This window comes from Fringilla coelebs (assembly GCF_963513975.1).
Source record: "Fringilla coelebs genome assembly, chromosome: 7".
Taxonomy (NCBI): domain Eukaryota; kingdom Metazoa; phylum Chordata; class Aves; order Passeriformes; family Fringillidae; genus Fringilla; species Fringilla coelebs.
The window spans coordinates 10,587,759-10,600,969 of record NC_140035.1 but is presented as its reverse complement, the minus strand read 5'-3'; the positions used below and the strand labels follow the sequence as shown (position 1 = coordinate 10,600,969).

Sequence of the window (13,211 nt, the reverse complement as noted above, 5' to 3'; positions counted from 1 at the left end):
CTGCTTCAGTGACATTAGAGGGGAAAACAGACTTAATAGTTAATTTTGGATTTCCAGACAAATGAGTTATTTAAAAAGAAAGCCTCCATTGCTTTCAACTCTAGAGTTTTGGTTCAAGTGTTATTTGACAATACAAGTAGGTCTGCTGCTTTTCTTGCCTGGAGTCTGCATTCCATATCTATTTATTTTGATTCCCCACTATTCAGTGTAACTTGTACCTTTCAGGAGTTTGCAAAACACCTGGTGTTATCTCCATGGTAACCACAGAGTTAAATGTCAAGTGCTATGCTGCCTTAAATTAGGGTTTTTAAAAAGAAATTTAAAAAGACTTGCTGAAATTCAGCGCTGGAGAAAGCTGCCTGACTGACAAGCATGGGAAATCATCTTCTCTCCCCTTGCAAGGCAGAGACAGCCACAATGACAGCATTTCCCTGGAGACCAGAGCTCACCACACGGGCACCGAGCAGTGCCGAGCACGTGGGGCTGCAGCTCCGGGGACCCAGGATGGGGACACGGGGCCACCTGTGACAGAGCCCTGTGCCCCACAGGCAGCTGGCCCCTGACACTGAGCAGCAGTGGGGCTGCAGCCCCAGGGTGCCTGCACAGACCTTCACCCAGCCAGGATGGCGAGGGTAGGGTCACGGGGAAGCCCTGCGGGAGCGGGATGACCGCAGGGAGAACCACAGGTGCTCCCACATGGATGCCCCAGGACAGCAAGCGCCTCCCACATCACCTCCTCCCCACTCTGAACCCACCACTGGTGCATCTGAAAAGCCTGAAAATTCCAGCACTTGGCACCAGCTGAGTTTCACATGAGCAACCATGACAGAGCCACTGGATAACCTCCAGGAGAGACGTCTTTTAAATGTTTCTAAAAATACATTAATGTGATGAAATCTTGATGTCCAGATTTGAGTTGGTTTGAGGTTTTTGTTTTTTTAAGACTCGCTGCTCTTTATACTCTTTGCCATCATTTGTAATACTTTCTTGTGGCTTTTTTCAGTTATGCAATCTTTTTCATAGTTATGCTTCTTTCTTTTATGATGCTATGCCAGAAAACTGGTAGGAAATACAGTTTCATTATCTCCAAGCAAATAGATATTGTTTTTCAATAACAGAAGTGACACTGTCAATCCATTTTACTCCAGCTAAGGGGAGGGCTTTCAACCAAATGGAATAAAAATCCCAGATGTTGAAACTAGTCTGGGGACCCATAAAAGCAAAGCTATTTGGTTACTTTACAAATGCCTTTACATCAACAGATGATAAAATTGATATACAGCACTTTTATATATTTTGCCCCACGAGTTAGTAAATTTGGTTAGAATTTGAGAAAAGCCTTAATGACAAAGTCCATGAAGACATACTACCCCTCTCAGCCCATGAGTGATCCTCATACCTGCTGCAAGTGCCAGTGAGTCTGGGGCACTGCTTGATAAATTTGAAGGAGATTAATGACTGCATACATATTTATTGACACATCTGGATTGAGGTAAGAACAGGAAAATGGGTAAACATGTAATTCTGAGATTGTTTCTAACCATGAGGTCAGGTGCCATAAATTTTCCATGGCTTCATGAACCTTGGCAGTATTTCCCCCCCACCTCTTGTAGGAAGTTTCCACTGGATTGTGGACAATGTTTCAGCAATATTTCCAATCAGATTAAAACACATATATACAAGCACAGTGCACTTCTGCTTTTCCACATTACATAATGTGCTACTAGGTCATCTTGAATAATAGGACTTTGCTGCTAACATCAACACTTATTAAAGAAAAAATAAAACCTGTTGTTTTAAAAACTTGAGATAATTTATTTTCTGCAAAATCACTTGTTCAGTGGGTGATGAAAATAACAAACTCTAAAAATGAAGCATTAGATGGGTCAGAGCTCCTCTGTGGCAATTTATGAGGATGCCTCCTCTGTTTCTTCCTGGCTAAGTGACAGCATAAGGACAACTTGCACACAAAGCTGCCTAAGGCATAACAGGACTGGAAAAGAAGAATAAAGAAAGAGAAGGGATGATACCTCTCAGTCCTACTCATTACAGGTATTACCAACAAGAGAAGGTGCAAAAGTTTCTGACAGCAATGAGTTTTTCAGATTTTAGGTGGCTAAACTCCAGAAAGCTGTTGTGGGAACTTTTCAAATCTGGACTCACAAAGAGACTGTAAATCTGATTCCCAGGGGTTTTATTGTGTTCCCACCAGCAGTTCCCACACACTGAGCTACAGCAAAACTGCAGAAAGAGCTGGGGTTTTCTTGTACTTATCAATTGAATCAAGACTGCCTGTCACTTCTTTAGTGTGTATGTGTGTGATAGGATTTTCCAACATATTGATCACTATCAGTGCAGCAGTGAAATCTGATTATGGATCAGCCAGATCAGATTTAGCTACATATTATTCTTTAAATTTTCTTGAAGTCCTTCTGACATGTGCATGATGTTTCTGGTAGTGTTACATGCTCCAAACCACTGCCTTCATAAATCTACATAAGTGGAGCCCTGCTGAGCTCTGATTAAATGTGTTAAATTGAGGAATCATCACATTAGATTGATTGTGTTTTAGGAGAGTCACATGCTCAACATTTAAAGGACCATTTTGTTTCTTCAGCTGGATAGAATTCCAGGGTGCTATTTAGAAAAGAATGAGAATTGTTTTTCTAGGAGTTACAGCCAAAGTTTTGTTGAGCTGTTTTAAGGCCACCATCAACAATCCTTTCTGAAACTGGTGTGTACCTGCTATTGTTAAAAGAAACACCCAAGTGTAATCAATTGAAAGGCATCATGAAAAAATAAACATTTTTTCCCTTTGCAGACTTTGTGCACTCATCACAGTGTGTTTGGTCAGCAGTATTGCTCATCTGTTTGCAGGCACATTTTGTTTCTACTCATGTCCAAAGAAAAGCATTCCCCATGATTTCTGACAATGCTGAGGATGATAAAACTAGCTGTAAAACTATGTGCTGTTAAAATCTTATTCCCCTTAAGGTCTGTTTCCCACTCCTCCAAACATACAGTTTTCCACCCTTCTCAGAATAAAGCTTTGAAGTGCTGGGAAGAGGAGGTGTGATGGTTCTGCAAATTAAGAGCAGCACCTGATGGCAGAGAAGAGCAGAAAGCGAGAAACAACCACAGAGTGACACGCTCCTGTACAAACACCAGAAACTTGGGCAGCACAAGAACTGGGGATTTGTAAATGGAGTACTGTAAGAATATCAGGGAAGTGATAAGATAGCAATAATGACTGGGAAAAATGTTTGGAATAAGCTTCAGAAGAGCAGATATAAAAGTTGTGATGGTGGAGGACCAGAGCTATGCGATATGAATGCTACAATCTGCAGGGAAAGCTAAAAACCATGGATAAAACAAAACCAATCTTTAGAAGGGTAAAGACATTGCTCTGCAGGCCATTGCAATGCCTAGGGGTTAAGCTTGGGAATCATTAAAATGTGGGCAACAGTTTTAGTAATTCTAGCTAACAAACTCTGGAAATACAGGAACTCTGGAAGCCAGTAAGGAAGAAAGGCAAAGATCTCCTTGAGAGAATTCCTATATTTCTACCATGCTAATGTGTTCAGTCCATTAGAAACACATATCCAAATTATTGTGAAAATTAACTGGATAAGAATCAAAGTCAACCTGTGTAAATCACCCTATACCATGTGAGGATAACAGAAACTTACAATTCTTGATACTGTAGAGCAGAAGGAGCAGATTGGTTTTTTCCAGGTAATCACTACTGCCTCAGTGGAGGCAAAAGGAAAGAAGGCTCATGAGCACAAGGTTATAAATGGAAAACATTGAATTATAGAATCATTTAGGTTGCATTTAAGATCATTAAATACAGCACTGCCAAGTCCCACAAAACCATGTCTGGAAGCAAAACTTGAAATGTGATGTGCTGAAGTCAGAAAGACAACCTCCATTCCAGATCTGTGGAAAACTGCCAACTTCCATGTCAGTTCTGGTAACAGATATTTTTAATAACCATTTAGTCAGTGATCATGACACAGAGCTTGTAGAGCAGCAAATGCTGGGTTTGGATTAGCAGCCTTGAATCCAAGTTTTTTTAAAGAGAAAAAAATGCAGCAGCTCTCACTGGCTTTGTTTCTTCCATAGAGCCTTTGACAGAGCGCTGTGTTGGAGAGTAAGGGCTAAGACAGATGGGGAATATGAAGCTGGGAAAAGAGCTTGTTTTTAGTGAAAAGGCAAGAGACAGTGTTGAATAAGGAAGTATTAGTCTGGATGGAAGTTACTAGCAAAGTTACTCAGCTACTACTCGTAGGGCAGATTTGGTTGAATTTTTTTCTTATCTCACCTGGCAGCAAGTGAGCAATGATTTGGCTAATGGGAGAGGCAGAGGTGTATTTGATAGATATGAAGAAAAGGAGAATTAGCACCCAACATTTGAGGACTAATACAGTAGAAATTGAACTTGAGACATTCAATGCATCATTCCCTTAGAGATCACAGACAGAAACGTCATTTCATTATCAGGAACCACATTAGTTCATCAGAAGACACTGAGATAATCAACTTTGCAAAAGTTTCCTTTGAGGAGCAAGAAAATATGAGAGATGTGCTTGTCTCTTCTTTGTTGCGTGAAAGCATTAGAAGAGTCTGTCTCAGGAGAAAAAAGGGGAGGGAGAGGGGATACAATTGCTGACAACAATCCAGAGCAATCCAGGTTTTAGAGCAGCCCAGTGTTAGCACTGATGGGAGCAAACCAACCACAGCAAAAGACTCAACAGACCTTTATGGCAGAACCTGCTAATTTCATCCTTTCAGGCAAGTGCTCACCCACGAGGGCAGCAGAATCACAGGACAAACGTAGGGCAAACAGAGAGGTGAAAGCAGATCTGGAGGTAAAGATGAGGAGAAAAAGTCCAAAAAGACTGGATTTTAAAACTTTGCATTTTGTTCTCTTTTAATAGAAAGCAACTCTACTGTGTATCAGACAGAAAACAAGGACTACATTTTCAGGTCTAGTAATATTTTTAAAGACTGAGGGAGAAGAATCTAGCTTTTTTCCCTTCTAAAACCACACTGACTATATTCCAGTTAATAACATTTTTAGAAAGGAAAAAGCAAAAAAAAAAAATTTCAAAGAAGAAGCTATTTTCAGTTCCTTGAATAAAAATATTAGATAGATGTTTCTCCCACTTTGTGCCCAAGAAAGGGCACTAACACAATGAAAAAGCTAAATAAAAAAGATAGAAAATTCAAAGTTGTGGCTCCCCATGGCAGCAGTAAGCAGAAAGAGTAGGGAACACATACCCTTACATTTTATCTATTTATCAAAACTCATGGTATTGCTGGGTTTTGATGGCTGTGGGACTGATGAACCAGGTAGCCAGATAATTCTGCTGTGTGAACTAAGGAACAGCTCAGGCAGTTCCTTGGATCTGCTCTCAGGTCAATACTAATGCCAAGCCTTATGTACAAGGACAGCAGGAACCCAGACACAACTCACAGCAACTCCTCACTAAGCCAGGTGAACATTTTATGGCCATTACTGGAACAGAATGAACTGAAAACCTGGCTAAATACATCACAAGAAGTCATTAAAATCAAGCAGAAATGAAAGGAAAAAGTAAAGTACCAGAACTTTGCCTGCCATTAGGCAAAAAGTTCAAGACTGACTGAACTGGCAATGGACAAAAGCTTTTCTCACTTCTGAACCTCATGTTTTGTGAAAATGAGTTTTTGAACAGGGGGAGAACTTTAAACACTGGAACAGGTTGTCAAGAGAAATAGTGGATGTCCCATCCCTGGAAGTGTCCAAGGCCAGACTGGATGGAGCTTTGAGCAACCAGGACTAATGGAAGGTGTCGCTGCCCTGACAGGGGCATTGGGACAAGACAATCTTTAAGGCCCTTTCCAATCCAAGACTTCCTATGATTCTGTGAAAATATTCACAAAGAGATAAAAAACAGCTATGGCAGCACAAAAGTTGCAGCAGTATGGGCAAACCAGAAACTCCTCAAACTCCAAACACCTAATGCCCACGACACTGCGTAGTTGCTTTTTCATGTCTCAGTTTAGCCCAATAATTACATAAATCATCCAAATGTCCCAATTTTTAGCTACTCTGGGATGCAGCACGTTACAGCAGCATTATAGTAGTGCTCAGAGACTTCAGCTAAGGGCTACCCTAGGTAGCAGAGCTGCAATAAATACATATAAAGCAGTGAAAGAATGGCCCATTTAATTTTCCTATGGCAAATCAAGGCATAAGGATGCAAGTTCCTCAAAGCTTATGTCTGGAATGGAATCCACATCTCTTACGACTCTCTGTCCAATCTCCTACTCAAAATACATCCCGTGTTGAGAAATGAAGGCAGGTGCCAAGCACTCTGAAGTGCTTATGTGTTCATCTTCTCTCCAGAGAAACTTTTGGTTCTTCACAAAAACATGCAGACAACCAGGTATGATTTAAGAGTCAGTGTAGGCTCTCCACTCTAGGAGATGGGGTCTGACCACAAGGGTATTTTGGTTTATATTCTTAAATCTGCCCAGCAAATAGGAAGTGAGTTAGATACCTAAAACATCAGCTGGCTCACTGACAGGCAGTGATGCTCAAGAACAATAATCTTGCACTGCAAGGTCTAATCCTCTTTTGAAGATTGACATTGTTAATGAGATTTATTTTATGAGCAGATAGGGACCAAAATATCAGCTTCTCTCTTTAGCAGACGATAAGGGATTTTCTTGGAGATTTTTTACACAATATCTATTAAGGAGATTTGAGACTTCCATTCTCTCAGGAAATGAGGCAATGGTAGCAAAGTCTCTCTGTACAGGTGTTGGTTATTCAAATCAACCATGCTGTTGCAACATGTCACAAACACTAATTCACCTAATCTCACAGCAGTCATATTTACAAATGTAGGAAGTTTACTTGTTTTAGATTCAGAAACAAAATAAATTCTTTTCAATTCAGGCCAATCTGTATATACTTGCCCATACTGTGAATAGCAAAGTAGGGGTTACAGTGCAGAAATTACTAAAATAAATATTAGTGGCTATGCTCAACTAGATCAAAAAGATCCTTTTCTATTATATTTTTTAAAAGAATACCCTCTAGTGATAGTTTGCCATTGGCAGCATCACAAAAAGAAGATTTATTGGCTGACGTCCACTTGAGTTTGACTTGATTCAAGTTCAAGTCAGGAATGCCCTCATAGCCTTATTTTGTGCAGCCTGACCCATGTCACAGTTGGTATGATCTCATCTTACTGTCACAATGATAATTGATCATTACAGTGGACCAGTTTTTCTCATCTTCAGAAAGAGAGGCTGAAAAGCAATGATGAGAACTGCTCTAATCTTCATGTTCATTCATCTGGTGAGTGGGCAGACAAAATCACCTCTGTAATCTGACAGAGAAAAGATCTCTGTGGTTTTAATCTATGCCTTTAAGTGCTTCTACAAAACACAAATCTATATTAACAAAATTTTTCAACATGATTTTGAAAACAACTGAGGACAATTTCTTTGAAAGAATTAGAGCTCGATGCAGACACTTTTGTAGATGGTGGCTATTCCCTTCTACGCACCTAAAAGTTCAGGAAAAGGAGAGAGAAACAGGAAATTTTGCCACTGAACGTCAACTGTCTCATCTACAAAGACACTTGGGTGTGTCAGAGGCATCAAGCTATGAAAGGTACCTAAACCTGCGTTAGTTTGTTTGGTCTTACCCTCTTCTGGCTGCACCTCACAATCAGGAAGGTCTCAATGCTGTGCTCTTTCAGATAAGCGTTGCGCTCCCCTCCGAAGCCCAGCTCCACCTCGTAGTCTCCATTGAGATAGTTCAGGGTTGCTTTTGTTATGTGGATGCGCCTTCAATGAGACAAAAGACAAGCAGGTTTTGTAGGCTCTGAAAAGTGACCACCTGAAAAGCCAGGTCCTGTCAGGGATGGGTTCCATGCACTGGAACAAGCAAGCAACAAGCCCCACTTGATTTAGCCACGCCACCACTCTTACACATTTAGTGCGGGAGTTCAATGGATAAACGCAACAACTTGGATGAAGCAACTTACCCAGCTTTGCCCCCTGCTTCCATGTGGTTGGCTAAGGTGACATCGTTGGACCACACATCAAACTGCCACTTCCTGAGGCCCAGCACCCCACAGTGAACTCTGCCGCTGTGGATTCCCACCCTCATGTTGACATTCACGCCCGTGACCTCCCGGACCAGGCTGAAAGAGACGTGGGGAGAAGGGCCATTACTAACAACTGAATGGCTGCAGTCAGCAGCACAAACTTGCACCCAGAACAGCAAAATCCATGAATTATTCACAGATACACATGGCACAGCTCATCCACGTCAACGGGACAGCAGAACAAAACTGGACGAGCTGTACTGCTCTTGGATGGCCAGGCTGGCCAAGAAGAGCCCTAATTAGAACGTGGAGCTCTTGGAGTAAATCCATGTACACTGAACTGAGGATCAAGTTGAGAACTCATAAAAAAAATTATCTCTGGGGCAGTAAAAGGATTAAAGCGCTGGTCTCTGATTTCCATACCAAAGCTGGACATAACCTGCCAGCACTCGGCCTCATTAAGAGTAATAGCATGTTGCAAAGAGAAAAAGGAAATTATTTCAGAGATCTTAATTTGTCTGCATGGCACCAAGCATCAACTCTTCCACAGATGAAATATGATATGTGTGTGAAATACCCCACTGAAGCTGGAAAGCTTGAACAGGCCTTACAGCAGCAAAACCAGAGAACCACATCTATTGCAGTCACTCCAAACAGGCAGCTACAAATACTAAAGTTTTGAATGTAATGAGGTTTTGGATGCTCTGCTTAGTCCCAAAAAGACTGCTGGAATACTTTGTGAGCTTTCCCCTTCAGGGCAAAAGTTAACTTCAAGAGCTGTTCACATGAGAAATATATTTAGGAGTGTGGGTAGGGAAAAGCCTTGATGAGGCCTTCAGAACAATTCTGCTTCTCATTATTGCCAATCACATCATTCCCAGAATGTCCATGCCTCACAGGCCAATTCACCCCCATCATATAGCACTGTCCCTGCCTTTGAGTAGTAAGTTCCTTGCAGCAAGGGAGCACTTTATACCTATCAGATTTCAGTCTCTTCAGTTTTCAGCTTCATCCACTCCTTTCTAGATCATATAATCGGGATAGGTAAGTCCTCCCAATGCCCTAACATCAACACAGTCCTAATATTTATGCTTTAGTTATTAATGGAATTGCATGAATAAAGATAGACCAGTTCTGGACTCCAGTTCCCTCCTAACAGTGCAATATGTCCCTTAAAACAGTGTTCAAGATGACTTCTTGTTGAAACAGCTCCTATCCTCTTTGAGTTTCTTTCTCACTGCCTTCTCACTGAAGTGACTTTGCTTTTATTATTTTTATTAACAAGCAGCAGAGATTGTCTAGCAAGCAAGGAAGGTAAGGTGTTACAGGCTTATGAACTGAAAGAGCTCCAACCACTACACTCGAAAAAGGAACAGGAGCTGGAGTAATAAAAATGAAGCTGCACCCATAAACCCGATAGAAACAACACAGCTGCAGCTCCTCCCTCCACTGGGTGCTGCAATCCCTCCTGCACCTCTGCCAAGCCATGTTACTGACACAAGACCAGGGAACTTTTCTCAATAGGGTCATTGATGACCAGGTGACTTTGTCCAGACTTTGCAGCAAACAAATAAGTTTGGTTATTCCTTATAGCCAAATGAAATATCCTTTGTTACCTTCCTTTTTTTCAGCTCATTTATACCAGGGGTACAGTGAATACAGTTTTCATGAAGTCTTTCCTATTTGGGGTAACACTCCCTGCTGTTATTAGACACAGATGAAATCAGCCTACAGGCAGGGCCCAGGGCTGGTGAAGTCTGCAATCAAATGTTCAGTAGTTATTTGTTACCTGCAATCAAATGTTCAGTAGCTATTGGTTACCTTAATTGTGAAACCTCTTTATCTTGATCCTTAGGAGAGGAGGGAGGAAGAGGGAGAGCAGGGGTAGTGAGAACAGAATCACCTTCCAGACTTATTAAGAGATAAGATTGTTAAATGCATTCATTATACAGCGAGTGGGAAACAAGTTTTAAAGGCTGCTGAAGAGCTATTTGTAAACAAACACTGAGCGCACCTCAGCTCTGTGTTTATTCCAAGTAAGGTGGGCTGCAGTTAATCAATGAAGTCTAGACTGCCTGGTATTATTTAGCCTTGTGGGGAATTATACAGCAACATGTGAAGACCTCTGGATTTTATCAGGCCAACAACTGGGCAATGAACACAATATTCTGTGGGGCTGGTGGTTAAGGATTGCTGCTTCTTGTGTTTGACAAGACCCTTTGTCACCTGCTACTTCATTGTATCTCACGTGGAAGAAATAGCATTCTTTCAAGGGCTGCTGGGAACTAGGTACTTGCAATTCCTCTTATTTTGAACATTGCATACAAACCCCAAAAGGAGACTGGTGCAAGACAATGGAGTTTAAAACCAGGGAAGAAAAGGTAGAAAGTCCTGACAGTGTACACTGTATACAAAGCAAGGGAATGCTGCTGCCTACTGGGCTTTGAATGGGGTCTCCTGGGTGAAAACACTGCTTTTCACCCTGTGTATTTGTGTTATGAAAATAAGATTGAAAACTCTGGGGGTGTATTGATGTCCTTGCAGAAATTCAAATGGTAAAGGATGTACTGTACCAAGCTCAGGAAGGAGATACCTCTAGATTTTATCAAGCTGAAGTGGAAACTCCATCAATTTACTGCACAGAGTAAGTGGAGAACACTGAGAGATCTTCCACTTCTCTGTTGGTCTCACTAAAACTTCAGAAGACACTTTCAGAAAATAAAAAACAAAAGAGAAGGGAAAGAGCAGGAGAGTCTGTGCAGCAGAGATGGTGTAGGTATCCAGGCCTGCTCAGCTACCATCCAAAACTGACTGAACTTTGCCCCTAAACTTGCATACACTCAAGATGACCAAATAAATCTTCCTTCCCTGAATTCTGAAAGAATTGTCCTATGAAAGCACACATACAATGCAAACAATATTCAACACTGTCTGTAATCCTCCAAGCAAATAATGGGTCCCCTCTGTTACTCTCTAAAGACAGGAATGGTCTGGACTAACATGGTTCCTAGTCTGCCCTTAGGAGCAGGCAAAGCCCCAGCACTTGTTTTAAAAGAAAAAACCACAGATGGGGAAGTAAATAGAAATAAAGCAATAAGACCAATCTGTGTCAGTAATTAATTTAACTAAAGCCTTGAGTCTGACCCTTTTTTGCATAGGGACACAGAGAGAAGGATTTGTTGAACTAGACAAGACAGACCGTAGCAGAGCAATTTTAAGGTGAGTAAAAAACTGGTTTAAAGACATAAATGAATATGGAATCCTCCTTTGGGAATGAGACTTCCAGCAATTACAGTAACCTTTGCCTTTCTCATCAAGAGGCTGAGCTCTGATATCCACATGACTGTACGGACACAAGTGTCTGTTTTGCTGCTGTCAAACTTTAACAGCATTTTGGCTTTTTGTTCTAGCTGTTTTCCCTTTTTGTTGGCCAGAGTTCTCTGGTTTGGTTACCTTGCTCCTAATATTAAGAACTAACAGGGAAGAGAATCTACTTGCATTTGTTTTGAGCTTCTCTCTGGGGAATATGGTACTTACGAGATGGCCTCTATCATATCCATTCCCATTTCAACACAGCAGTGTGCATGGTCAGCTCTTGCTTCTGGCAACCCAGACACACAGTAATAGCAATCACCCAGGATCTTGATCCGCAAACAGTGGTTCTCCTAAAAAAAATAAGAATAATAAAGAAGAAAGAAGTATTCAGCTTATATTCATGCTTGCAATAGCTTGCCTTTTAGGGCAGTGAATATTTAAGAAATGCAGTGAACCAGCACAGTATGTCATTCTTGCAACAGGAGAACGAAAACAAGAGGAAACAAAATTATAATTGAAAACTTACAGCTGCAAGCTTATCGAATCTGGCAAAGAGCTCGTTCAGCGTCATGACCAGCTCCTGAGCAGTGCACTGGGAGGCCAGACTGGTGAAACCCTCTATGTCTGCAAAGAGGATGCTTGGGAAAAGAGAGGAGGGAAAAAAAAAAAAGTGTTACAAAATTTGTTGCTGATATTTGCGTAAGTGTAAATTGCACGCAGAAGTCCGGGATGGGAAGGAATGTGGGGTGTCCCAGCCCCACAGCAAGAAGGAGATGAGCGGCTCTAATGCACCTTAGGATGCAGCCCCTACCCCACCTGCAGCACCCAGGAGCCTCCCAGTAAGGCTGCAAGCCCAAAATGATCAATGTGCTGCCAAATGACGATTGCAGACCTTGCCAGCTGAAGCCAGCTGTGACATAAGGATATCACATCACAGGTCCACCCAGGAGGGACTGGGAAAGCCCTGTGAGAGCAGCCTGGACTGCTTTGAAAGCACAATTATTTGAATCACAAGTATTATTAATGACTCTTTGATTTCAGTGAATCAATATTAATGTTGTGCTGCAAGGACAACAGTGGATTGTGGGGTTTTTTTTAAGCTGCACAAAGATTCAGTCTCATTGATAATTACAACATGGAAAATACCGACTTGCAATCAAGCCCAGCCATTATGGCAAATTTAAAACTATTCAGTAACACAGGCAGCAGACTTTATCTATATAGATCCGAGATGAAATATAGACATGCACACACATTTATATAAATAGAAAATTCATGAGTTCTACTTGTATATTGGAACATTTATCCAGTGGTTGATTTGTTCTTTGAAGTTGATTATTGCCATCAAGATGTACTTGGAAAAGAAATGAAAAGTCTAAATAACAACCACTTTGGAATGGTTTCTTCTTTGTAAAATAAAACTCCAACATGTTTTAGGCAAATTGCAGAGGTATACTTTCAGTTGGAATTCCCTGCAATGCCTTCAGTCAGAAAGCAAAACCAACAAAAATATTTTCACAAGCATTTTTTGCAAAAAATCCTGAAACACATTTCAATTCTGGCATGCTTTTCATATTTTCCTTCTACATTTCAACTCTAATAAGTCACCAACCAAACATATTGCATTAAATACTTCTTTGTTAGTCACACTGATGCTAAAATGTACAAAAGAAAAACAAGACGAATGCAGGGATGTCTGAATCAAAATATACTTTGCCATTTTTAAACACTTGAGAAAACACACAAAAATTAATCAAGATTCCACATATTTACAAATAAAAGTAA

The 13,211-nt window shown here is 41.0% G+C and overlaps 1 protein-coding gene across 2 annotated transcripts in view; it reads right to left on the bottom strand.

Annotated features, from left to right (window-relative positions):
• ADCY5 (adenylate cyclase 5) overlaps positions 1-13,211 on the bottom strand; it is a 200,310-nt gene that overhangs the window by 43,415 nt on the left and 143,684 nt on the right. For both annotated transcript variants that reach the window (XM_084209186.1, XM_084209187.1), the window contains exons 4-7: positions 11,953-12,064; positions 11,649-11,776; positions 8,049-8,207; positions 7,707-7,848 (exon numbers count right to left, since the gene is read on the bottom strand). In XM_084209186.1, coding sequence (XP_084065312.1) covers positions 7,707-7,848; positions 8,049-8,207; positions 11,649-11,776; positions 11,953-12,064 — 541 coding nt within the window. The remainder of the gene's footprint in view (positions 1-7,706; positions 7,849-8,048; positions 8,208-11,648; positions 11,777-11,952; positions 12,065-13,211) is intronic.